General features: G+C 36.5%; 1 protein-coding gene across 11 annotated transcripts in view; it reads left to right on the forward strand.

Annotated features, from left to right (window-relative positions):
- Positions 1–27,643, forward strand: part of PUM2 (pumilio RNA binding family member 2) — a 77,143-nt gene that overhangs the window by 33,887 nt on the left and 15,613 nt on the right. For 7 of the 11 annotated variants that reach the window (XM_074861499.1, XM_074861498.1, XM_074861496.1 and 4 more), the window contains 11 exons: positions 1,524–1,629; positions 1,929–2,116; positions 2,754–2,926; positions 6,231–6,501; positions 6,796–6,889; positions 8,799–8,924; positions 10,092–10,231; positions 11,733–11,871; positions 18,844–18,987; positions 20,017–20,298; positions 25,100–25,336. In XM_074861499.1, the coding sequence (XP_074717600.1) occupies positions 1,524–1,629; positions 1,929–2,116; positions 2,754–2,926; positions 6,231–6,501; positions 6,796–6,889; positions 8,799–8,924; positions 10,092–10,231; positions 11,733–11,871; positions 18,844–18,987; positions 20,017–20,298; positions 25,100–25,336 (1,900 nt within the window). The remainder of the gene's footprint in view (positions 1–1,523; positions 1,630–1,928; positions 2,117–2,753; positions 2,927–6,230; positions 6,502–6,795; positions 6,890–8,798; positions 8,925–10,091; positions 10,232–11,732; positions 11,872–18,843; positions 18,988–20,016; positions 20,299–25,099; positions 25,337–27,643) is intronic. The other 4 variants (XM_074861493.1, XM_074861495.1, XM_074861500.1 and 1 more) reach the window with 2 other exon arrangements.

Here is a 27,643-nt window from a genome sequence, read left to right on the forward strand (position 1 = left end):
CCCATGGAGAAAGTGGGTGTCTCTGTCAGGGCAGGTTATAACAGTATAACACTCTCACAAGCATAATACTCTTCTGTAGTTTTGTTGAGCTTTGGCTGTTCTTCATCCTCCACCCTGAGTCTCTCTATGTTAATGAATTTATGGAAGGAACTTAGGAATTTCAGTATGTTAGCTAGTCAGAGTACTTTGTTTCTGGTAAGAGCTCTGGCCAGCATGGGAAAACAGTAATCAACAATCCTTACGTTACTCCAGAGAAGCTGTCACCTCTGTTTCAGCTTTAATATTGTGGCTGGTTGATGACAATCTTACCCCCTTCTTTAAGCTGTTTTCACAAGCTCTTTCAATGCTATATTAAGAAATACCTAAAAAAAATACTCTTGTTAATAGTTTCATCAAGGTTCATACTAAGCAGCTGCGAAGTTCAGAAGGGTTTTTAAGTCACTTAAGTAACAAGAGAGTCAAAGCTTCAGAATGTATTCTTTTATTGCAAACAAAGCTTTATCAGATTACATTTGGTTTTTTTCTAAATTCACAAAATTTTAGAATTCTAAATTGAGCATTACATTTTGCAAAATTTGGATTCCGATGCTGTCTTTGGAGCTCTTCGCTTTTTTTTTTTGCAAGTTGTTTTCACTGTAGTTTCGGTTGATGGACCTTGTAAAATATGTAATACATAGTTTGGGAATACAGGTTTTTAATTACATATTCAAGAGAAAATGTGATACACAGAGTTTGGTAGTTGTACTGCTACCAATGGGAAGAGTTAGAGGAATAAAGTAATAGTAGTAAAATAAAAGCAAAAAGGATGCTGACGTTTAAGGTATTTTTGTTTCGGTTGTTGCAGTGCTTTTGTTACATTGCACTAAGTCTTCTGTCCTTGAAGACAGTACAAGAAGTCATACTGATCTAACTTGGAACTTTCTGCTTTAGAAGTAGTAATGAAGAAAAATCATTACAGCTAAATTAAATTGTTGGTAGAATTCAAATTTGAGTGTCACAGATCTGTAACCAGCGGATCCCTATGGTCTAAAGGAGCTGACTTACCACCATGTGTGTTAGTCGCTTTCTAAAATTTGAAATGTGATGCATTTCTAAGTGAACAGAACTTTACAGTGAACTGCCGCTGTTTCTGGTTATTGTGATAGTATTAGTTCAAGGCCAAGCTTTTGAGCCAACACGGAAAGAAGGCAGTTGTTAGTTAAAAGTTTCTGAGAGGATTGCCTCGGTTTAATACGGAGATTAACTTTATTAGCTTTTTTCACAGCTGCTTCTGTATTCTGTATCTCTCCCTCATAATTTCAGAATCTCAGTCTGTTGAGGTCATTTGAGCAATACAGCATCAGCTTCAGTAACAGAACGTAACTTTTAAGCATTTATAATTATTCCTTGGCAATGTGTGCTTCCTTATGTAAAGCTGACTTTGGTATGTAAAATTAATTACTTGCATATCCCCTTAATAGCATTGCTATTTTTTGCCCATTTATAAGTATATTTTAAATAAAACCATCTTCTCTTTGGAACAGCTTTTACCTGCCAAAAAGTTTTGGGAACCTGATGATTCAGCAAAAGATGGACAAAAGGGGATATTCCTTGGTGATGAGTGGAGAGAGACTGCATGGGGAACTCCTCGTAAGTGATTGATGTATATGTATTGAAAAATCCATCATGTTTACTAAATGTTATTTCAAACTAAATATTATACATTTTAATTGTGTATTCAATTTGATTTTCCTTCAGTTTTAATTGTGAAAACATATACTGCACTGGTAGCTGTGTGCCAATAACAGTTTTTGAAACTGGGATTTGGAATTTTTTATGTAATTTAATTTTGGTCTTGTTTAATATCACCTCTGTAATGAAATGCAAAAATATTCCAAGCTGTATTAAAAAAAATACAATAGTTTTATTTATTTATTTGTTTTTAACAGACCATTCTATGTCCCAACCTATTATGGTACAGAGAAAGCCTGGACAGGGTTTTCATGGAAACAGTGAAGTAAATGCTGTATTGTCTCCACGATCAGAAAGTGGTGGCCTTGGAGTGAGCATGGTAGAATATGTGTTAAGTTCCTCTCCAGCTGATAAATTGGATTCCCGGTTTAGGAAAGGAGCTTTTGTAAGTAATGCAGTGTGTTAAGCTTGCCTAGTTACCTGCTATGATCTTACTGTTGTATATGGTTATATTTTCTACTCTGTCTGTTTTCTTTTTTTAACTCTTCTTTTTAGAAGGAAGTGTGTAGTTGCTATCTGTCTGTCTTCCTTGGTTGGAGGGGGCAGAAGAGGGAAGTGGTTTGGGAAACTTGACTAAATAGCTGTCTTAAAAAGTACTTTCCTAACACCTTTAAATAAAGATAGGAAGAAGATTGCAAATAGCTTAATTTAAAAATGTGTGATGGGCTTTATTCTAGATCTTCCTATTCTACATTTCCATACGGGATTGTTTTGTACTAAATGTTTTAACTGTATAAAATAAACTTTATCTAATTTGAAGTGTTACTGCTTTAACAGCACCGCTATAGTTAAGGTTGAGTTAGCTCTTCCATTATAAATCTTGGCATTCCTTTTCACATTTTGGCAGTTATTAATTGCATATGGTTGAAACTTGATGACCAAGTTACCCACCAAATGCAATTTCATTGAAAACAAACTGTTTGTATTGTTTACGTGCACTGTAGTGTAGAATTAGGTCACCTTGTGGTGCTCCTATTGTGTTCTGTTCAATATTCAGAATCAAACAGATTCTTTTTCCTCAGGGCACTAGAGATGCTGAAACAGATGGACCTGAGAAAGGAGATCAGAAAGGCAAGGCTTCTCCATTTGAGGAGGACAAAAACAGAGATCTTAAACAAGGAGATGATGAGGATGTTACTAAAATAAATGGCAGAGGTTTGCCAAATGGAATGGATGCCGATTGCAAAGATTTTAAGTAAGCTTTTAACTGTTTCTCAAGAAGATGAGCATGTCTCTTAAGGGCATTACTAGTGTTCTGGTTTGTGTGTCAGCTTAAACATTACCCAGCTGCAGACTGATTCTTCCTACCTCATGTCCGCCCTTTCCCACTGTGCCACATGTTTCTTAGGATGTCATTAATGTGTGTGTCACTTCTCATAAGACAAATTCATCTTAATATAGTAATTATTCAAAGTAAATGGGTACCTTCAAACTGTGGTGAATTAGAGGGATGAGAACTTTAACCCTTTTAATTTCAAACTAAATTCCTTTCTCTCTCTGCTTCTTTTTAATATGCTATAACTTTTGCATCTGATTGTTATTGTAGAGAGTAAGTCCTACAGAATTTGAACTTTCTTTCTAATTTGCCACAGCCTAACATAATTACTTCCCCACAAAAGTCTTTATAGAAGCCATTTATTTGACTAAGGAGAAACAATGTATTTCCCTATGTACATAGTTAAATGTCACCTATTCACAGTATAGAATGGTGGTGTGGTTTGGTTGTTTTCTTAGGGGAAAAAAAAATTGGACCAAGCTCCAGCTTTTGAACTGTGAACTCCTATATGACAACACAGCCAGCCTGGTTTTTCCTAATACTAAACTGCATTTTAAATTGGGTATTTTTAAAGGACTAATCTTTGGTTTTAAATGACCGTGGTGCATTTGCAACTGTAATACAGAAGAATTAACAAGATCAGAGAACTAGAGCGCTACTCATAAATCTGTATTAATGTGATGAACTTGACCAAATAGTTGTGGTTTCATTAGTTCATAATTGAACAAGTATACTAAAATGCATGTTTGAATCCCATACGTAAGTATTTCCAGCCCTTCAAAAAAATGTATTTACCTGAGGCTAAGGAGGGACTCTTCAAGTCTATTTTTCAAAACGTATTATTGAAAAGAATATAATACCAAGCATATTAGAAAGCTCAAAAAAGCTCCTTTCAGATGCATGCTGTAATACACACAATAAACAAAGTTACCTTCAATATTATATGTAGAAAATGCAGAATAAATTTTGTATTGCTTTTCTTTACCAGTATCTATTTCAGTTTTTTAATAGCTGCTTGCAAAGTACCTTTTGTATTAGAGAGAAATTATTAAAAATATACAAGTGCAAAGAAGCATCCAAAGCCAGTAAACCTCTCAAAAAAAAAAAATAAGGCCATCTAATTTAAATGGGCCGTATAAAGCCCTTCAAACAGAGGTTTATAATTGAAGTATTGACACAACTTTAACTATAGCAACAGAACAGCACCAATATAAGGAGCAACCTATATTAGGTAAACATAAGTATTAAGAAAGAAACTTTGTCCTGTCCTCCTCCTTGTATTTTTATTGTACTTACAGCTCTTTTAAACTAAAATATGTACTTAAATAACTGCCTTTTTTCCTCTTGTTCTTCACTTTGTTGATACTGTATGTCACTTGGGAAGAATAAGGAATATTAAATGGCTTCAAACTCAAGTTTTGTACATTGAACAAGACATGCTTGCTAGCTAGGCAACTTAGATGGTAGCCAATATGTGATTGACAATCATCATGAGATTAGTTGTTACACTAGATTTTTTTTTTAATGTAACTGCTTTATCTTTGAAGTATTTTGTTCAAAGTAATAATCATACAGTGTTGTTGAATAAACTCACTAAAAGACTGCTTTCTAGCTGTACAGTTTTTAGAGTTGGTATCAGTAAATACGTAAGTACTAGCAGATTTCTTTGCATTAATCTTGTTCTTCAGTGAGCAACATATACTTCAACTTTGGAGCCCTGAAGAGGGAGGAGAATAGGTAGTACTAAGGCTGTGTGTCTCTCCTAGGATTAGCAGTATACCATAGAGGTCTGGCAGTGTACTGCTGGAATAAATGTATTTTCATCCTGCAAGATGGCATTTTGTATTTGAGCCCAGTTTTCACAAATAAAGCAAAATTAACTGGAAATTATATGTTTCCTGAGAAATGAGGTATAATTATCAAGTTCTGCCAACATAGTAATGCTGTTAAGGTATCATAGATTCTCTCACACAGCTCCTTCCTAGTAGCTGACTTAAATTTTTGCCAGTAAAAATTTGTAGTCTAAACAATGTGGCCTGGCACAGAAGGTGGGGTACTGTTCCAAATTAAGGTACCCTAAATCTAACCAGATAGAGGGTTTGGAATCTGTTTAGGATGTGAATCTGTTGACATCTCACTTCAGTTGTTTGGCTGTATGTGTTTATAGGTGCACAGAAATTCCCCTGTAATCAGTGGGGATGTAGTCAGTACAGCCGGTGATGATGAGAGAACAATTCAGCTTTTACCTTAAAGTAAACACCTACTGACTTGAGTTGCTGTCTAGGCACTGTGAATGTTATTGACTAGATTTTCATCCCCTCTGATGGGAATTTAAACACTAGTGCACCTAGAGATGTGTAAGTACAGCTGTCTACATCTGAATTGCCACCAGCCCTTCATATTTGGAAACTGAACTTTCAGGAGTTTGGCATAGTAAATGATTTCCATCTCCATATCTCTGCCCTACTGTCAACAGAAATCAAACACCTACGTTTTGCTCCATCCTAAAGATTTTCTTCTGGAACAACGGGTTATATTTATTCTTAGGGAAACTGAGATGGAATCAGTGGGATTATATTAGGAACATTTTTTTCTCGTGATCAAGTGTAGTGTAGTGCACCAGATGTAGTGTAGTCTGTCAAATGAGTAGTGTAGGAAATGAAATGTTTTAGTCAAACGCTAAATGAGGCAGTTATTAATCCGATTTACTTAAGGTAAAAAAATACATTGTTTGCTTTTGAGATGTGAAAGATACTTGCTATGTTGTATTTGTCTTTTCCAGTTGAAGTTTTATTGTCTCTTTCTGTCCTTGGGCATGAGATGCACTTAGCAATTTCCTTTTTTCTTTTTTAAAAATTTCTTTTCAATAAGTTTTCTAATGATTCCTGTCACTCCCAAAATGCAATAAAGAGCTATCCCAAAAGTTACAGATGACCACAGGTCACTCCATTTCACTCAAAACAGCCTCAAAGATTATTTTTGTCAGTGATTTGAAGAGCTGTATAGTCTTAAAGTTTAAAAAAATAAATAATGCTTTGAAATGAAATGTGTTCTTTATCTTAAGCCATCAACGCGTGCTGGTTAAAATTGTTAAAATCAGTCTGTCACTTCCCTTTGTAAAGTCTCTGAGTTCAGAGATCCTTTTAAAATAGAAGTGCTGTGCCCTGTCCATGGACAGCTTTATTTAAGATTGAGGAGTCTATCTTGAATTTCTTCTAAACAGTCGTACCCCTGGAAGTCGACAAGCCTCCCCAACAGAAGTAGCTGAACGCTTGGGCCCCAATCCCAGCACCACAGAAGGATTAGGTCCACTTCCCAATCCTACAGCCCACAAGCCTCTGGTAGAAGAATTTTCAAATCCAGAAAATCAGAATCTAGATGCCATGGAACAAGTTGGTCTTGATTCTCTACAGTTTGATTATCCTGGCAATCAGGTACAGATGGACTCTTCAGGAGCTACTGTAGGACTTTTTGACTACAATTCTCAGCAGCAGGTTAGTACTGGACTTGAAAACATGCCACATTGGTCCTTTAAGTTGTGCATTGTCCTCTTCAATAATCAGTCATTTAAGCATATAATGTATTTAATTTTGTTTTGTCTGTGACTTAGTGAAAGGCAAACAAATGTATATTTAATCTGGAAGAATACTGGTGCATAACTTTCTAATGTAGTAACTTATTAGGATAGAAGCTTGGTTTAAAATCTCTTTTTTTGTAACTAAATCCCAGTATATTACAGCCCTGACTTTTGAAAACTGAAACGCATCTTTTTTTTTCTTTTCCAATAGCTTTTCCAGAGGACTAATGCTCTGACTGTTCAACAGTTAACAGCAGCCCAGCAGCAGCAATACGCACTGGCTGCAGCTCAGCAGCCACACATAGGTGAGGTTTTTGTGAAGTGCAGCAGGCATCCCTGGCAAAAGTGGGTGTGTTGCTGTGGTACAATTCTTTCAGTTTTACCCACAGTATGCTAATTCAAATAGATACTGATCATTTGGCCCATCTGAGCGGTTCTCCTGAAGACTGCTCACAATGACTGCATAAGACTGTCCTGTCCTTAGAGAAGGTTTTCCGTTGTGTAAATTTTTTGCCTACTTTGAACTGTTGTATACAAAGAAATAAAAATTATTTTTCCTTGTGTAGCACAATAGTTGAATTTTGATGGGAGTAAAAAAGCTTTTCTGCTATAAGTACTGATAGAAACACTAGCTTTATTTACTAAAATAACAAAAATATGCAATTCTGTTATTCTGTTGCAGTGTAGTATTTTTGATAATCCAGTTAAAAACCATTGTATAGTAGGATTTTGAAATCAAACTTTTGTGTTCATTCATTCTTCCTTGTTAATGGCAACTTTAAACAGATAGCTCTATTCTTGCATGTACCTTTCTTTGTGATAGAATGAATTCTTTAGCAAGCATTTTTTTTCTGTCCATTTAAAGTAATTCAGTGAATTAAGTGCATGAAGTTCTTAGTGTGCTGTCAACTCAACAAGGAGGCTGTATTTCAGTGACAACAGTTTCATCTGCTGCGGTGGGGAAGCTGTGTGTTTAGGGTGAGGGAGGTTGGAATGCACATGAAAGCAATTCCTTATTTAAGGAAGGGAGCTCCTCAAACTCTGACACTGTAGGGAAGGTTTAAGGATTCCTGCCCTTCCCACTCTCCACCATAAGGCTGTTGAGGTGTGTGCACCTATCTCCTTACTCTGTGAGGGAAGACATTCTTAGGATCAGAAGGGCAGGCAGAAATAGGAAGCAGCATCTCCAAAGGGATGTGTCCATGTTCTCCTGTGATACGGTGACAGTTAAGTTTTACCAGTGGCTTGTTTAGCTAGATTGTGAGGTCTGTTGAGATCAGCAGCCTGTAGCTGGAATTTAAAAGTGGCAGTTCTTTAGTGTTATGTAGCTGACTAATACAGTCTTAGAGCTGGGAGCATGACAGATTGTGAGAGTCCACAAGTCCTGTCTTCTGCCTGTCTTTGACTTTTAAACTGCAGAGAAGCCCCTACTTTGTATAAAGTACTTGAGCAGTCAAGCTGTATCTTGCCCCTTTGAAATTCAGCCTCTTCTGATGTGCATATTAATAGAAGTTTACCAAGAAGCCTCCTATTTGGAAAAAAGAACATAGTTTGATGTGCCGTGCTTGCTGGACTAGTTGCTGCCTCAGTATTGGAGAAAGTATGACAGGAGAAACTCTGGGTAGTGATGCTTTGTTTGATGACTGAGATTCTTCAGTTGTCTTCTTCCATTACAATCATTATATCAAATTTGGATTCCTGAAAGTAAGATTAGCATCTCCTAACTGGCTGTTTAAAAGCCAGGTATCTGATTTAAACTATCTGGTTAGTGGTTTTTTTTCTATTGTTAGTGGAAAGGGATTTGTATCTCTAACAGGTGATTCATTCTATATGGCTGATTCACTGAAGCGACTAGATTTATTTGCCTGGTACCCATTCAGTTGTAAGACTAGTGTAACTTGGTTAAAGTTGGGCAAGGTAAATTCCACTTTGAATAATCCTTTCTATATAAAGGTGGGTAGATACATAGGAGATAAACTTCCTTGGAGTCTGTAAATGCATCAAAACAAAGCTGTTAGGCCTTGGGATTAGTGAGAAAGGACTGGTGAGAAGACATAGAAGTGTTGATTTCTGTAATGGTGTACCTGCTCTTAGAAACTTCCAAAGTACCAGAAGTTCTGATTTTAACAGATATGCTTTGTGATTTGATTGGTTTGAATATGATCATGCTTGCTAAGTATGTTAGCTATAATTAAACTCTGTTTGTTACTGTAGCAGGCGTATTCTCAGCAGGCTTGGCTCCAGCTGCTTTTGTGCCAAACCCATACATTATCAGTGCTGCTCCTCCAGGTACTGACCCATACACTGCGGCTGGATTAGCTGCAGCAGCTACCCTAGCAGGTAACTGAACACTTCCTGGTGTCTATCTTGATAATTTTACTGAATGAATTACGCAGAAGCTGAAATCCATCCTGTTTATTCTCTGTAAATGTATTTCTAGGAAGGAGGGACTTGTAGGAAAATTAATACTGTGGTTTTGAGATTTTTTCACTAAAATGTAAAGGGATTCAGTTTGTTATATTGGATTCTGAGTATTTCTTTCCACTGGACTTTTATATGCAACAGTTAGGTTTCTTCTGTTCTAAAAATGTTTATCCTTAATAAGGTTTCATCTGACATTAGTAGCATGTATTATTTTCAAAACACAACACAACTAGCCTTTCCTTGTATGTTTTTACTCGGTGTGTTAACTTTCTAATTCCAGGTTTTCCCATTCCCAGTGGGCATGAGAATAAAGGTGGTCTCCAGTGTGCTAACAGACCCAGACAACAGATAAACCCCAAGCCCAGAAAAAAGTCTTAAGAAGTTAATAGATATCACTGTAAAACAACACTATTGAGTATTAAGTCCCAGCTAGCGCTTAGACCGAAGCATGACATGTTGAAAAAAACCCTGTATCTCTAGTTGGTGCTTTCACTAGAAAGGACTAAATTATATGTATACATAATGCATTATGTTTACAATGCGATGATATGGAGAGCTCATTCTTGTACTTGTTCGTTATCAGTAGACTGGAAGAGGTAAATGTGCTCACTCTGAAGAGTGTGTCGTAGTAGGCAGGAGAGACAGAGGCAGTAGTTGGGTGTATAAGCAAAGGAAGCATACAGGAAGGAGGAATAATACATGATCAAAGTCTCAGTATATCATTATCAGGAGGATGGATTTGGTTCATTCTGTGATATTCTGAAATGATCTTTTTTTTCAACCATGGAAACTGATTTTAAGTATTCTTAGGTATATAAGCTTTGATTACTTTAAGTTTTTTCTTTGTCATCTGAGTCTCACAAGGGTATTTTTTCACAGAGAAGGTATGATTTGATGTGAATCCTTCAAATTAACCCATTTGTGTTCGTTTATCATTTTGGCTAATATGGGAATTCGTTTCTTTCTAATTCAGATTTCTGTTTTGACACGTAGAACGTAGATCAGCGAGGGATGCTACAAACAATAGTGAGAATTATTTTAACTAGCTGCAATAGATGGAATAATCATGTTCTCTGGTTTTAGGTCCTGCTGTGGTTCCACCTCAGTATTATGGTGTTCCATGGGGGGTGTATCCAGCCAATTTATTTCAGCAGCAAGCTGCAGCAGCAAATACCACAGCAAATCAGCAAGCAGCTTCACAGGCACAGCAGGGACAGCAACCGGTATGTCCTTCATAAAAAGGAGATGTGCATTTAAAGCCTTACCTTAACATTTTCATTCAGATGTTGTGTTGTATCTAATAAATTAATATTAAAAATTCTCAATTTCCTTACATTACTGTCTTTAAAAATTCACTTACTGGATAATAATTATTCATCTTATTTTGCACTCCTGATTTTTAGAATAAAAAACATTTATCATAGTTCCTTAAATCCAAGTTACTGTGCTGTTATGTTTATGTCTAGATAATGCTGTCTGTACAGTTACTAAAAAGTATCAATGTAAAGTTAAAAACTAATTTAGAAAGCTAACATAAGGGGATGAAAAGAGATGTTTTAGTAATTAGGAGGAGGGGGTTTTTTTAGCATCACCACGTGCCATATTTTATTTTTGCCTCGGTAAATCAAGATTAAGCAATTGTTACAAGAACTTGTTGAAATTTCCATTTGTTTAAGTAACTTTAAAAGAAATGCTAATTTTCTGTTGTTACTGTGGAGTCATTTTTAAAGCCATTATATGATCTTTCAGTATAAACAAATGGCCTTTTTCCTCAAGAGAAAAACCCAAATCTTATAATGATCTTATGCTTGAATGAATGTTTTTATTACTAGCAATATGGTTAATCTGAATGCCATTCTTACAAATTTAAGAAGTGACTTTGAGTTACCATGAAGTTTCACAGTAGCTTCATCGCTGTTTTAATATTCAGGTGATCTTCCTTCCTACTGATTGTTGTTATCAGTGAACTGCATTGGTAACTGAATGTGTATCATCTCTCCAGTGGTTTTTTTGCTTTCTCTATAAAATTAAAATCCAATTGATGCAAATCACATATAAGATATGTTATGGGGATATATTGTAAATTGTATTTCTCTCATTTTTGAGCTCAAAGACTATGTTATCCAAGAGGAATAGAGTAGTTCTAAGAATTTAGATTGCTTTTCAGTCAGATTCCCAGAGATATGTTGTCAGAACATAGTAAAATAAGCCTGTGTTGTATGGTGAGAGTGTGTTATGTGAATTCTTAAAACTTGGTGCATTTTTTACAGCACTGTTGGCAGTGTAGTGTCAATTATTTAGACAAGTTACTATAAGCTCTGAAGTATTCAGACTTACATCATTCAATTGCCTGAAAATAATGTAAACAAAGGCATTTATCAGGGAAGGACAGGTGTTCAGTTAATAAATAATGCAGATGATAAATGTATAGCTCGTACAGATTTTCTTCCTTGCTTTATACTCATTATCATCGATGGAACATACATGAATTCTGCTGTCCAGATCAGGGCAGCTATTTTTTTGTCGCATTTATCAGCAAAATAATTTATGCCTTTATTTGTATGTAGCTATCCTTGAAACCAATAAGGTGAAGTATTCCCATTAATGAAACTCAGAGCTAAGTGGCATCAAGTATGCAAAGCAACTGTTCTAGACCTTTTTTAGCATATAATGGGCTTGCTTTCTTACCTTTTAAGGAAGGGGTGTTGTATTGGTCTCTTCCAGGTTCTGCGTGCTGGAGCAACTCAGCGCCCACTTACTCCCAATCAGGGTCAGCAAGGGCAGCAGGCAGAGTCACTTGCAGCAGCTGCAGCAGCAAATCCAGCTTTGGCTTTTGGTCAGGGTCTTGCTACAGGCATGCCAGGTATGTATGATACCAGTGGATTAAGAGAATCACTGACAGTTAAAATATCGGTGTTACTAGATAACCAATTAACTGTCAAAGTCCTGTTATGTTTATGATAAACTGCTTAGAATTAATTTTTATGTAGTTTTATGTTGTTCAGTTGGATTAAAATACTGGCATGGGATTCTTGGAGCACAAGATATTCCTCTAGCATTTTTTATTTGGAGCATTTTCTCTGTATTTGTTGCTACAAATGTATGCACAAAGAGTATTGTAGGTTTTTTGCAGGATAATTTCATATGTAACGAAGCAATTACATTCTGTCTCAAAGGTCATGAGTTGTCTGGATACTCTGATGCAACAGGAAGTATTAATTTGTCTTTCTGAAGTAATTTTTTACTTGTGGCATATAATAATAATAAAATCTAAAATTTGGAATCCAAAATTAGGACATTTAAAAGAAAATTACTGCTTAATCATCTCTGAAGATCACAACGTGCTTGAAGTGGAAGCACTCCAAAGGTTGGAGCCTCAGATCCTTTTGCATGGCTTCTGACTTACCCAGAGAGCGGTTATTCTGAGTCTCAGTACACACGTCATGAATCCACAATGTGCTAGCCTCAAGTTCAGCATCACTTCTAAGTGTTTGGTACAATTACCTGAGCAAGAACAATTTTAAGTATACTTGGTCATTCTCCAGTAGGAAAGTAAGATTTTACATAGTTAAGTTAGATAACAGTGGTGGTAGCTGCAAATGCATTTGACTTGCACAGGTTCTCTCCTCTGTCAGCGCTACTGTGAAATGCCTCACAAGCTGTAGAAGTTGGAGTTAGTTTGTTGCTGGATGCTCCAGGACTGCATTGTGCACTTTGCCTCACTCTATCAGATTTTACACCTCTAGCTGCAGAACAGACTGGCTCTTGTCTTTTTCTTGTCTGTTTTGTTTTATAACTGCCGTTTTTATTTCTTCTCATGCAGTAGTATCTTCAGCTTTTAGCATCTTTCTCTTTCACCTAAAATGAGGAAATCAGCAAAGTGTGCTGTCACAGCACCTGTCAAGTGGTATCTCTGTGCCTCAGCAAAGCAGTGGAGAAGGCCTGCAAACAGTGAAGCATATCAGAGATGCTGTAAGCATCTTTGCAAAAGCCTCAAAGGCTTAGTTGTACCTTTTTGTGTATGTTTCGGGGGGGGTGTGGGGGGTGTGGGGTGTGTGTTCATAGTTGCTTATTAGTTCTTGCTTTGGATATGGAGCTCTAAGACTGTGGAGTGGTCCATGCCTGTGACTTTTAGCTTGAGTCAGATCAACATCTGAGACCTTGACCCAGCCCAGATTTGTGACTTCATTACAGGAAGACGTAAAAAGAGCATTATTTTCAAAAAGAAAAGTATCTATCTTAATTCAAGGGGTAGTTCTTAAAACCCGCAAAAAGGCCCCCTCTCTAAACAGATGATTGAAAGTAATACTGTGTGGTCACATACAGAAACTCAGTAATTCAAGAGTTTGTCCTGTGAAGATTGGACTGGACTTTTTTCCTCCTTCACAAGCCCCAAGAGGTTTTCCATGAGGGCAGGAACCTTTTTATTCAGTTTCCATTGTAGGTTGCTGCTTTGTCCCATCTGCTGCATGCCTGGATGGCCAGAGAAAAACTTCATTCATGTGAACATATTTCAGATGGTTCTATAATAGGAATTGTTTGCAACTGGCTTTCAACCTTACTGACCACATTCTTAGATGGAATGGAGCTCAAAATATAAACAAAAAAGACATTTATTTTCACTGTCACCATAAGCTGGTTTCATAGTGAGTCATAAGGAGTGCTGGTGATACCTCTTTAGGTGGAGGATATAGGATAATGAAATGAATACAAGCCATTTTAGATGGGAATCACGGTACTGTTTTAGATGTCTGTATTTGAGCTAGATACTTAAGGCTCCTTTTATAGCTAGTGAGGAGAAACAGGAACTTGATTCATCTGACTCTATTTTAGTTAGTTAGGATAAAGTGAGTTTTGCTCCAGAGGTGCCTTCTTCTATTCACTTACTATAAAATTGAGTCAAGATCACTAAATTACATCTAGATACCAAAATGTGATTAATAGAATCCCTGGTAGTAACCTGAACGACACATATAATGTAATAAACAAAGAGAAAACATGTGGAATTCTTGTTTCAATGGACTTTGATGTTTTACAAGAAGTATAGGTCCAAACTGGGTTTCAAGCTTTTGAATATTCTTTACAGAGAAAATATTTGTAGTTTGGCTTCGCTGCGAGCTAATAAAGAAGAGTATATTATTCAGCTCACCCATTCTGCTGTCTTTAAATTGTTTCAGCTGCTTTCTCCTTGCCACAGCCTTCATGTTGGATGAACTTAATGAGCTATTCCAACTATGGGGTGGTTTTATTTATTTTTCAAATTTTATATTTCCAGTATTTCTGTATTCATTATTTAGGGAGGTATATTCTTGTAGCACTTACGGTACATATCTATCTCATCCTAAGCACAAAGAGAAAAATGTGTAAAATCCAAGTTACTTGTCACGTAATGTTTTTAAGTCTCTTTTCTTTTTTAAAACCATCAGAAGTGAAATATATTTTGCATTGGAGTTGTGCAATTACATTTTAAATTCTTGTCCTAATTTAACAAGTCTTTCATTAACAAGAAAACCAGACAGTTTCTGATTGAAGAAATGTGCAAGACAAAGTCAGAGGGTACTCCCAGTTTCATCATAATATGATCAGTATACATGCTTTTCTACAAATAAAACCAGTCCTCATCACAGGCAGCGGCTGGATTCTGTCATCTAGATTCAGGAATCTGCCTGTGACTTCAGTTGTCTAAGGAGCCATTGTGCTCAGTGGGCATCTCCCTAGTGCAGTTGCTGTACAGAGGCCACAGAGCTCTCAGCTTACCCTACAGTAGATGTCTAGTGACAAGTCAGCTGAAGCCCTCCAGAGGCCTCAGGACTGCATTGGCTAGGTCAGATGCAATGTAAGTTTTACTGAATTCATGCAAGTGAAGCTGTTAGCACTGACTGTAGTGGTGCAGCTAGCACGCAGGCGGGCAGGTAAATTGAGTTGTCTGGAAAACACATAAAACATTAAAATCAACAATTTCTGTCTATTGGCATTGCCTTTTTTATTACCTAGAGGAATTTGAAGTGTGACATTGCAGTGGGTCATGCATTCTGTGCCTCCAGGTAGTATGAAATAGAAGTTACATTTAATGGTGGAAGACATAGGGAGTTACAGGATTCGCAAAGTTACAATGGTTATAGAAAGTACAAATCATTTACTGGTAGGATAGTAAGTTCTGGATTTGATTTGTGAGAGGACAAGTGCAGAGATAAGGCTGTGCATACCTTGGGAAAAATGAAAGGTTATAGTTGTTTGGTGAGCTTTGGAGACTGAAGACTTCCAGCATTTAAGGAAAGATGGAAGACTAAGAACTGAATAAGTTTTCAAATCTGTATGCAGAAGAAAGTAATTGGATCTTGGGAATGCTGAGAAGGGAAAAGCTGTAAATTTTCTACGCAGGGAGAGGACTCTACAGTGACTTGCAGGTTATGCTCCCAAGTGGGGAGGGAGAGAGAGGTGTCAGGATGGTAGCGTTAAAAGGGGCAGATAATTGAGTTGGCAGTAAGAAGTGTCACATCTGTTAACTTAAATTGGATAGAGAGAAGTGACAAACTCTGACATACGTTTGGGTGTCATCAGCAAGGGAAGTTGCATAGAGGGAAGGGAGTAGGAGATCTGGGCAGAGCTTTGTGGTATTACATACAAAAATGTGAGAAGAGAGTGTGAAGTATCCAGTGAAAGACACTGAAGAAATTACTGGGTGGGTAAGAGCAACACTAAGAATAGGCTGTACGAGCCAAGAGAACAGATTTCCTCTCATTCTTTAAGAACATTTAAGAATTGTGTGAAAAAAATCTAGAAAGTTTTCAGAGCCTGTGGTTTTGGAGATATGTAGAAATCATTTCAGCAAAGCACAGTACTGGTAAACCAGATTGTTTACTTTCATATTTCCCGCTGATCTGGAGACAGTAAGTGTGGATAGAATGGTTGAATTCTAAAATGAAAGGTGTGATTAGGAACTGATTAGGAAGCAAAGAGTGTTTTAGTTCTTCGGTTGCAGTGAAAGACCACAGTAATCTTGAATGTGAAGGCACTGAAATGAGCTTTGATAGTTGTTAATTTGGAGGGGAAATTGCACAGCCACAGGGAGATGATGTGACCGAGAGGTAATGAAAATCGAAACAGGAGGAGAAGGGAATTAGGAGAAGATCTGGCAAGTCACCATCCTATCTTTGATAGGAGAGAAGGCTGGAAAATAGTTTTTACCTTTGTGCTCTCCTTTTTGTGGGGGAGTGCAAAGTTTGTAGAATACTGTGAAGGAAAGGAAAGCAGAAGACTTAAGTTTTGCTATGAGAACTGTTCTTCAGTTATTTAATCTGATCTGAGATGACCTCTCTGAAATTGTATTTTTGATGTCAAAGCAAATAGTTTTATACCTCTGAGACTGCAGGTGCTCTTAGCAAGGTCTCTGCAATTTCACAAAGAGCCCTACATTGCTTTGTTTTAGTAAATTTGACTAGAAAGCTGAGAGGCCTCCTATTCCAGGTCAGAATGTATTCATTTCAGAGATCAGGAACATAGAAGCCCCCATCAGTTCTCAAGCGCAGCTTGAACCTTCTGTGATGGAGAGTGTCTTGATGCTAATAACCTAGCTTATTATTACTAATTTTAAATGACCTGTTTGTGGGTGGCATCACAGATAAGATAGTGGCAAGGAAGTATCAAGATAAATTGGGCATTTTGTAATGCAAAAAGCAAGTGCAGGTTGCTTCCATTTTTTAATTTGACAGTCATACTAATCAACTATTTTAAAAAATCTAAAATTATTGAATTGCATTAGTATTAATCCTGGTAAATTCCATTTATGCAATACTGTGTAAGTTATCTTTTTGGAGTTTTTTTATTACAAGTATTTTGCATTGGAAAATAGGCTTGTTTACATTGTGGGTCTGAAGTCATATAAAATGCTGTGTATTGGTTTCAGATGAGAACAAGGGTGTAAATATATCATCAGTCCTTTATTCTACAGCTATAGCATTATCCGTGGGTTTGAACATTAGAAGAGGGTAGGTGGACAGAGTAAATACTGGTAAGTATTAGCCAATTCTGAGTTCTGAAAAAGTGGTTTTGTATGATACAGCAATAACAAATGGCAGGACACTAACATAGTATTATCAATTGAACATGCTATGAGAAAAAGTAGAAATTACATAGGTTACTAGTAATTAAACATTGCTGATGTGTGCAGGAACATATGTGGTATTACAAAGAGCTTTCCTACTATGTCACTAATCTTTTATGCTGTGTTCTCTACAGAACTACAGTAAAACAGACAGCAGTCCCTCACCTTTCCCTACCCTGGGAATGTAGCAACCTTTCTTAGTGGTGAAGACGGTGGAGCAGCACAGCACAGTTTTGTAGGTGGAAGAGGCAGTGGCACCTATAGCGAAGGTTTCCTAACTAAATCAATTATAAGAACCTGTTTTGGTTGGTTTTAACTAGCCAAACGTTCAGACAAACTTTGCGGAGGACAACTGTCTTCCTGTGCTGTTGGTGGGAAAGAGAAGGTAGATGCACCTGGAATGCAAAACAAGTAGTGAGCAGTGAGAACAAACAGGTTTGGAATTACAGTATTGACAAGTTTTCATAACAAGTTAGTGCATTCATCTCCAGAACCATGAATTGAACATAAAGATCATCACTTCTCTCCTGTTCAGTTACTATCTGAGTCTCCTTTATACCTTCAGATTTTCTTAGTGTGATAGAATTTGGACCTGTGTCTCCAGCTTCCCTGCAGAGTACCATAACCACCATGCCAGTAGGCAGATAGTGTTTCCAGCTTTGATTTTGGAGCAAGGCATCTAGGCAGATTACAAAGATGTTTTAGAAATTGAAGAGGAGAAAATATGATGTGAAAGCCTGGTGATTGAGGTACTCACCTGGAATTAGAAGCCCAGGTCTTTATGTTCCATATGTATTTCAGAGAGAACTCTGCTAGACCCAGTTCTGAACATACATGGAAACGGACTTAAAATAGTATGCAGAATCTTGGTTCTTACACGTACAAAAATAGATGTGTGATTTTTGCAATCTTGACTTTTTTCTTAATAGCATTAGTATATATTTGAACATGGGAGGAATACTGAAATTCTCTTGGGTTTTATTTCATTTCTTTATAAGAATAGTCAACCTAAAAATCAGATGGTCTTATATTTTCATCATCAGCACCCTTTCTTAGATTATCCTAGCTCTTGTCTTCCTTTTTTTTAGAGATTCTTATTCCAATTCTTCTACTTCATTATAAAGTGTCAGAGCTTTAAAATTATTTCTCTTCTTTTTGTCCTAAATAAAGGTTTTTTGTTTTGCTCTTTTGCTTTCCTTCATTCATATGTTGTATCCTGTTTTCCTTCCTACTGCTTGCTTTTCTCTTTTTCTCAATTCCTCCTTTACTTCCCCAGTTCCACCTCTTTAACTGTCAACTGAATGAAATCATACTTTTTTTTCTGTGAAACTTACTGGTCCAAGGTATTCCTACACATACAGCATTTGTTTCCTAATGTGTTTTTGTAGATGGATTTTTTTAAGTGTGGCTAGGTAATGTATGGAATTGCTAAACTTGCATTTAATTCAGCCCTTTAATTGTGCAGATTTCAGTACCTTTTCCATGTACAAAGAGAAATGTAGAATATTTTAAATTGCTGAAAGAAGTTGATTCGATAGTGATCCAAATTGTCACACTGTTTTGTGATGTTCACTGTTTTTTCTTCTGGTGTCCAGTTGATGTTCTGAGGCAATATGGCAAAATTGCTGTTTTTCCCCATGTAGTTTGTTGTCTGAATATTTCAAGGAGAGAAGAAATGCTGGCTATATGAGACTACCTGTACTACTAATTCTTGTATTCTGTGTTGTGTAGGCTATCAAGTACTAGCGCCCACTGCCTATTATGATCAGACTGGTGCCTTAGTGGTAGGCCCTGGAGCAAGAACTGGCCTTGGAGCACCAGTCAGATTGGTGGCCTCGACTCCTGTTATAATCAGTTCAGCAGCAGCACAAGCAGGTAAGTAGATGATCCTGCATGGAGGCTGCTTCCACTTTTGTACTGAAACTTAACAGTAATGTTGGTTGATTACTATTTGATACTGTTGATGTGTTTTGCGTGCATCGGTGAAGTTTCTAGTTGTGAAGGATATACCATACAATGGTTATTCTGTTGTCTCCCTTTCTCTGAGAGACACTGCTGTTTCTCAGAGATGTAGTTTACAATTCAGATTTACAGTCCTCTCCCCATACATATACAGGCATGTTTCTGCAGATGTTGTTGCTTGTCAGATATGAACATTTTCCCTTTTCCTCTCCCCATGCATATAACATGCACTTCTCATCAATCCCCTAAATGGTGTCCTCTAGGAAGCATCATTTCATTGCTTCGGCCTGGCAGAAGATGATGGAGTGCTCTGGGCCTTGCTATGCTTTTCTCCTGAAAAGTGTGGCAAGGAAAAAAAAAACATAGAATGGGACAGCAGAAGAGGAGAATTAGTTATATCAAAAGTCTCTAGTTTTCTTTTTCTCTTTTTATCAGTGATAAAGTCTGGTACTACTTTACTGAACCATTATATTTATTGCATTTGTTAAAATCCAAAATACTAACACGAGGTTAATTAAATTAATCTGTTCAGAAAATTAGATGTTAAGTTAATCTATAAGCTTCTTTCTCTATACAGAACACACTTCTGACATAAGTAGCTGAAGATGTCTTTGACTCTTAGCTGCAACTCTGCTATTGCAACTTTGGATATAAAAGTACAGTTCAGTAAACAGTAATGTCTTATATGTTTACACTGAAAATTCCCTCAATTACATTAACAGTTTTACAGCCTTGATTAGCCTACAACATATGCTGTCTTCATTTTTTTCCCTTGGGTAATTAAGACTGTGTAATACTATGAAATCTCTTTTAGTCCCTTAATATGTGAATTTCTACTTGTTTAAGAGGGTTTCAAGAAAATATGATTTAGATATGAATAGTCCATTTTCAGTCAGAAATGTTGTGAGAGAGTAATTATGATTGAAAACATGTGTTTTACAGCTGCAGCTGCTTCAGCTGGAGGAACAGCAAACAATCTCGCGGGAGCCACGAACGGTCTATTTCGGCCACTTGGTGCCCAGCCACAACAACAGCAACAGCAAACAAATAGTAGCCTACAGTCCAATTCATTTTATGGCAATAACTCTTTGACCAGTAACTCCCAGAGCAGTTCCCTTTTTTCACATGGTCCTGGCCAACCAGGAAGCACATCTCTTGGCTTTGGAAGTAGCAGCTCTTTAGGAGCAGCTATCGGCTCTGCACTTGGTGGATTTGGCTCATCAGGTAGGTTGTTCATATAGTGAGGAAATTCTGTGAGACTTTTGTGTTAACCAAAAAAATGTATCTGTATCCAGACATATACACATTCATTTCTAAACAGAATGCAAAAGTAGGCTATTCAAGTGTAAAACAAATTATAGGGGAAGAAAAAGGGGTTTTTAAATTCACTTGGGCTCTGTATACAAGATACATTTTTGAAGAATACCCTGTAGTCATAGATAATTTCAAAATACTTTTCCATATTGAGCACTGTACTCTGCCCCAGAAGTTTGTTACTGGTTTTAGTATTTTTTATTTTCAAGGAAGTCTTAATTCTGTGCTTAAAATAACAATGGATGACGTTTCAGATATGCATTTTTTTGTAGTTTTCATTGCAGGAAAATTACTAATTTTAAAAAAAATAAATAGCATATGACTTTCTAAATTTGATCTAATATTGAAGTGCTTGTTTCCATAATATTTCTTTTATAGGATTTATAAAATGGAAAGACTTAATACCCAAGAATAGTCCTTGTTAACTTTAGCAGGTTTAATGTTAGGTACAGTTAAGCCTAAATAGTTCTGTGCAAGTTTGGGGCCTTAAATTATTTCTAACAGATGCTCCTAAATATTATCAACCTGTTTGTATTTTAAAAAAAAAAAAAAAAAATTGATGTTGCCATCATGTTTCTGCTCTATAGCAGGAATTTCTTATTCACACAGTTTTTAAACATGCAAGGTAGGTTTTCTATACTTCAGATTCAGTATTAGTAAGGCAAGCAAAATGTCTTTTCTAAAGAATATTTCTTTTGGCTATTAATCTCTAAGTTACAGCACTGAATTGCTTATTATTATTATTTTAATGAAATCAGTGGAGCATGTTTATAATCTTGTGTATCTTGCAGATGGGTAGAAATTGTGGGAAATTTATGTGCTCTAACAGTATTTTTTAAATTAAATGCCCTAAGGGAAATAAAAAAAAAAATCAAACGTTGAAAGAAATTAAAAAGTAAAGATTATTACAAGATAGCTTAATATATGGAAAAACAGAAGGAGAAACACACCCTTCAGTGTTAAAACATGATACCAGTTACTTGGTAACTAAATGGAGGTGAATAGTGACATCAAATATACTGCGTACCAACACAGAGATTTTTCTTTGTGTTGTTTTTCATAAAATAATCTGAAAAATTATTTACTTCAGCAACTAATGTTAGGAAGTACAGAATCAAGTTTTACACTGATCCTCTCTAATATCTGATTTTAAAGAGTAGAGTAGGAGACTTTAAACATACTGTCTTTAATTAAAAAAAAAAAAATAGAGACTACTCACCACAGTTGTGTAGGATTTTTTAGTTTTCCATAGCACCACAGCAGGTAGATCTTATTTACAAAGTAATTGTGCTATCCAAGTGCTGTATTTTGTAATACAATTTGTCCTGAGGTACTTGTAGGATTTCAGTGAATTCTTAGCAGCTGTGCTTTGCTCTAGGTACAGTTTCATTTAAATGATAGATAGTGATGATAAGCATATCTGCATATTTAATGCAGTGCACCCATTTTAAGTCTCTAGATAGCATATTTTAAGTCATGAAAGTCTTTATCCAGCTTTATCACAAGGACCTCCGTAGAACACAAATTTTAGTTGTGTATCTACTTAAGAAGAATCAGCATAGTTCTTTCTGGCACAAATTAAGCCTTTTTCTTGTAGCAAAGGTCAGTTCCAGAGCTTTGTCCAAAGCCTTCGGCATAGACAGCATATGCTGAAATCTTGCAGCAGTATCCTAGGTGATTTAATTAGCATGGTAGTTTCCACAGGGAAGCAGGAAGCCTATGCTTTTGCAGTTTGAGAAGTGCTGATGAAAGGTGCTATCTAAACCTGAAATATTTTTAGTAGTATTATTGGAATAAAAGTATATTGAAAGTGCCCTTCTGCCAAGTATAAATTGTACTTGCTGTAATAGCCACTTAAAAAAATGCTTCCTGGTTATTTAATTTTTTTAAGAGTTCCGAGCTGTATGTATATATGAATTGAATTACACAGATGAGTACTCATACAAATGGTGTTAATGCATGTTGAGGCAAATTAAAAACAAGTTTAATTTTTTATCTGCCAAAGTTTCAGCTTCTTTGTAACTTCCCTCAGTGAGTTGTAAAGGTTGAATTTCAGTTAAAATATAGCCATGAAGACTGACAGATGACAATACAGACCTTGCCCTTATGTTTTCGGTTGTTGCAGGGGGAAAAAAAAAAAAACAAACAAAACACCTCTGCAAAAAATGCAAAGGTGAGCATGTCCTAGCTAAATGACTGTACAACAAAGTAAAAACAGGAAGATGCAAGCATACCATATAAATGGCTGTATGTACAGATTTATAATCACAGTTATTCATACTCATTTTAAAGGTTTAGGTACATGATTAAGTTACTGCAGCTTAACAGGTAGCTAACAATTAGATCAACTTTGGCAGCTTTCCACATGCCTACTTCTGGCTTGTAACAAGTGTCAAGTAATTGCATTAGTTTAGACAGTGGTGAAGAGGAGTAAGCTAATTCTAATTATCTTCTGGTTTTTGTAAGCTTTATGTGTGTGTGAAAATGCAGCTCAGCTGGTTCACGGTAACTTGTTAAGCTGCAGTAATTTAGCTGAGTAAGAAACCCTGAAAGAAAGCTGAAGTTTGGTTTGCTTTTTTCATAGTTGGAAAAATAACAATCCATCATGTAGCATTGTATTAACGCTCACATGGTTCACTAGCTGAGCCGGAACCTGTAGAGCTAGTCTCAAATCTTGAGATTTCTTTCAACTGTTGCCTTAATTTGCTCTTCTGATTTCTTGGTATCCTTGCCTAGTTAGTCCAGTATCTTTTCCTTCTGGCTTCTCCTCTAGTATGTCTTCCTTCCCAATTTCCAGGCAACATTTATATCCTGCTTCCCCTCCCAAATACGTTTCTGCTTGTACTGTGTGATGTTCCCATCATCAGCTTACTATTCCAGTCTTTTTGCCCTACAGTCACGTACACCTTCTATGGCCTAACATTTCTTCAAATCTGCTTTCTTTTCATCCTCAGTCCCACTGGTTTTGAAAGTGCTTGCCAATTTTTCTTGCAGTCTTCTTGTTGGCTCCTTTGTCTGACCTTTCTCTCTTCCTGGTTCTTGTTTCTTTTCTTTTTTTCTTTTTTTCCTCTTTCCTTGGTCTATTTCTTGTGTTTGGCTTTTGTCTCCTCTGCATTTGAAGTAGAAAACTTCCTTTCCACACTGCCTGATGGGCCTTTCGAACACAAGATGGGATCTTGGACAGCAGTTTCAGAGACCCATTTTTGGCATGGCACACAGAAGCCTAGAAGTTCAGTTGCAGGGAAAACCTTTATCAGCCATCTCACATGTGCCATATATGGGCAGAAGTTTTAAATTTTCAGCTGTGAGTCTGTAGCAGATCTGTGCTGAACTTGTATGAACTGTGATTTTGCTAAGATTTTTAGCTCAATCAGAGAGCATGAAAATAAAGGTCTCCTGTTGCTAGCATATTGGTCTGAGTACGTGAAAGTTCTCATATAATAGGTAGCTGGATTATTTTGCCAAGGATAAAGCATCTTTCCTTGCCTATTTTTCTGAAATGGCAGTGTTGTTTGGGCAGCACTACTTTGAAAAATTTGGTCCAAGCACGTACCTGCCATGAAAAGCATTAGCCAAGTTGCTAATGTTATGAGAAAACAAAGTAATGTCTTAAAATGGGAAGTATCAGGCGACCTTTATATTGGGCCATGCTGCCAGCTTTAGTAGGAAGGTACCTGACACAGGTAAAGATTATGGAAGCATACATTCTGACCTTTTCCTTTTTAAATTGAAGTAGAAATCAATTTTCCAAATTCAGTTTAAGAAGCATCTTTATTATCAAAATGTCCATAATCTTGGGTTTGTTCATAAGAATGTTCCAGTGTTTAAAATAAGAACTCTAGTTTCATATTTCACTAGTATGCAACGGATACTAGAATTTAACATTTCTAAAAACTTTTTATTCTCCTAATTTATCCTAGACTGTTCATCGCCCTGCTGAATGATGCTGTGCAGGATAACCAGTCCTTCACTAATACACTGTTATCCAAAGCTTCTAGTCTAATTTGACTTTCAGAAATACTGGTAGCAATAAAATTACATTTTTAGTTTCTCACTGAATTTTTCTGTCTCTGCTCTGCTTCTTCTCCTCTTCTTAGCGTATTCTGTCTTTATAATATCTTTTCAAAACACTTCTTTAAGAACCATAATTCTTGTAGGGAATTTTAAGTAGTCATTTTTTTCCTACAGGTGAGGGGTTCACAAACAAGAGGAAGTTCAGAAACAGCTGAACAGCAACATAAATTATTTTCTGAACCCTTAAACAACAACCCATTTTCTCTAGCCTTTTTCCTAAAATCGAGTATCACTGTCTGACTAATAATTTACAGTGGAAAAAATTTTATCAAACAATTTAGTGGAAATATTTTTAGAATCATTTATTCTGTAAAGTGACAGTGTAATCTAATCTCATAAATTCCATATTTGTCCCAAAGCCTGAAGCCAGGCGGTTAAAACAGAGTACTGCAATACTGCTGTGAGAAGTCTAGAATGAAATGTTGAAAGACATGGGCATTGTTGAAATTACTTATCAGTGGTATGTTTATACCCACTTAGATTTACTTAAAAGTATGTGTGGTTATCACAGTAATTGTCTTTGTCATAACGATTGCTGTAATTATTGTGATCACATCTGTTATTGCCCAGCTGTAGTTGGGGATAGGTTTTATTCAGTTGACACTGTGTAATTAGGGTCTTTTTATTTCTTCTTCAGTTGGCAGTTCTGCAAGTAGTAGTGCCACAAGGAGAGATTCTCTATCTACTAGCTCTGACTTGTACAAAAGATCTAGTAGCAGCCTAGCACCCATAGGGCAGCCATTTTACAATAGTCTGGGATTTTCCTCCTCTCCAAGTCCAATAGGCATGCCTCTGCCAAGCCAAACGCCAGGACATTCACTTACGCCACCGCCATCACTTTCATCACATGGATCCTCATCCAGTTTGCATTTAGGTAAAAAAAACAAAAACAAAAAACCAAAAAAACACTTTTTGTTTGTATGTGTGTATGTATTTCTATGTGTAAAATATATGTTGCATAAGAGATGTCACATTACCTTTGCTGTTAAACAGTTTTGTAATGAAGAGGGGCCATTCCTGAAAGGTGAAGAGCACGCTCAAATGCTCATTGATTTGACAGTGGAGGGCACTCAGCTTTTTGCAGTATCGGGCCAACAGCTGGTTTTTCTTCCCTTGCAGAAGCCCAATAGAGAGCCCAGTAAGACTTATTGGTCCTTTTTGTATTATGATTCTACAGTATGACAAGCAAAGGTGCATTATTTTTGTTTCTACTTCAGTGTATTACCACTTCAAGGACATTTTAAGGTGAAACTGTGTTTAACCTTAGTGACTTTCACTACTGCCCCTTCCTGTGATAAAGTAGAAAAACGAGCAAAGCTGTCAATGTAAAATGTATTGAAAGGTGGTTTTTGAATCAGTGAGGCTACTACTACCTCATGGCCCGGATGCTTTGCCAGGAAGACAATAATTTATCACCAGGCCGGGGGAAAAAAAGAAAATGCATTTGTGAAAGAAGTAGCAAAGGCTTTGTCAGTGGTGGCTCTCTGTTACTGGTTGTATATTTTAAGGAATGGTGATAGTAATCTTTTAGAAAAATTTTGAGCTAGTTAGATGACACAGGAGCTCAAGCTTTTTTAAAAAATAATTAAAATAAAATTAAAAAATTAAAGAAACCCCACCACAGCCTACAGTATATTTAGAATATAATGCCTCTAACCTGAGGTTACTTGATAAACTTACTCTTTTTCCCTTTTCTGTGGTCATTTAGTTTGGATGCTAAAGTCATACAAAGAAACTGGATGTACTCAACGAGATTGAGTTGCCTGTTGCTCCAGTAACTATTCAGTGCACAGTTTTGTGCATGTAACAGGCAACATAATCCCCTGTACTTCTGTTAATGCAAATAAAACAGGAAAAAAATTAAAAGTGCCTACCAAAATACACTTTAAGTGAAAAATGTGTGATTTGTATAACAAGGTTAAAAGTAATTTAAATATATTTCATTTACAGTTCAGTATCCCTTTCATGGTTAAGTGCTGAATACCCAAAGTAAAACTGGGCAAGGGGATGTTTCAGCACATTTTATTTTTTTTACTTACCTTTTTTCCTTTTTCAGGTCTACAAAGTGCACCTTTGGGCTGAGACCAAGCATGGAAAGTTTCAGCCCAAATGGAGGCTTTTGAGAAAGTTCTGAACATCTGACAATGGGGTTATCATGGAAATCTTTTTCTGTCTTTCTTTTCGAAGTACTCTCACGATAGTTTTCATATTACTGAAAACTATACTTAAACCAAATTTTGGAAGGCATTATCTAAAATTCAAAACATTTAAAGTTTTGTGTTGTTTCACATTTGATGAATGTTAAAAGACTTTTTTTCAAATCTGGGAAAATAAGCTATGATCAGTATAGAGGATTACCTCTAACAGCAGAAATTGTTAAATACTGATTTTAATCCATTTCAGACTGTGTGGCAGTGTGAACTAAGCATAATAGTTTGTTAAAATCCTGTATTAGATCAGTCTGTAAAGGCCAGAATGTACAGTTATACTCTGAAAATTGACACAACCTTGTTGGCTTTTCATGTGTTCTGCCTCTTCATCTTCCAAATGAAGTGGACCTTGATTATGGGTAAACTTTTTGCTACCTTACTAAATCAGTTTGAAATTTGGAAATTGAGGTCTTTTGGATTTTTGCTTCCACAAAAATGCAGTAATTTTTTTAGCATTTCCTGCGCTCTGCCCTGTGTTATATCTTTGCGCAGTTACATCCAAGGTGCACCATTGGAAAAAGAAGACTATTTCTGCAGTTAATTGTCTGTCCTGTTAAATTTATTCTGGTGTGTTCATCAGCCACTCTTGGAAGCATTTGTTTTGTTCTCACATATAAAAAGTAAAATCAAAAAGGCAAAGCTTTTTCACCAAATAGGAAGTTACACCTGAAATCAAACAAGGAGTATATTTTAAGAAGGGTATGATTATCACATAGTCACTTTTCAGAGTAGAACAACATTGTAAGTTCATGTCTGCATGCAGTTGCCATTGGTATTCTGATAATGCCTGTCAAATGCAACTCTCCTTCCACCTTCAAAACTTGTTGTCCTGCCTACTTATATCAACAGGTTCAGCTAAGTTTAACTCCTGTTTTAAAATGGGCATCAAACTCGGTTGCTCCTGTTTCAGCCATCAGAATCCTAGAGCACAATACTGGGAAAGGGTGCATGGTTTTATAACCCCTTTGTCA

The sequence above is a fragment of the Strix uralensis genome, chromosome 3 (assembly GCF_047716275.1).
Source record: "Strix uralensis isolate ZFMK-TIS-50842 chromosome 3, bStrUra1, whole genome shotgun sequence".
In the NCBI taxonomy this organism is placed as follows: domain Eukaryota; kingdom Metazoa; phylum Chordata; class Aves; order Strigiformes; family Strigidae; genus Strix; species Strix uralensis.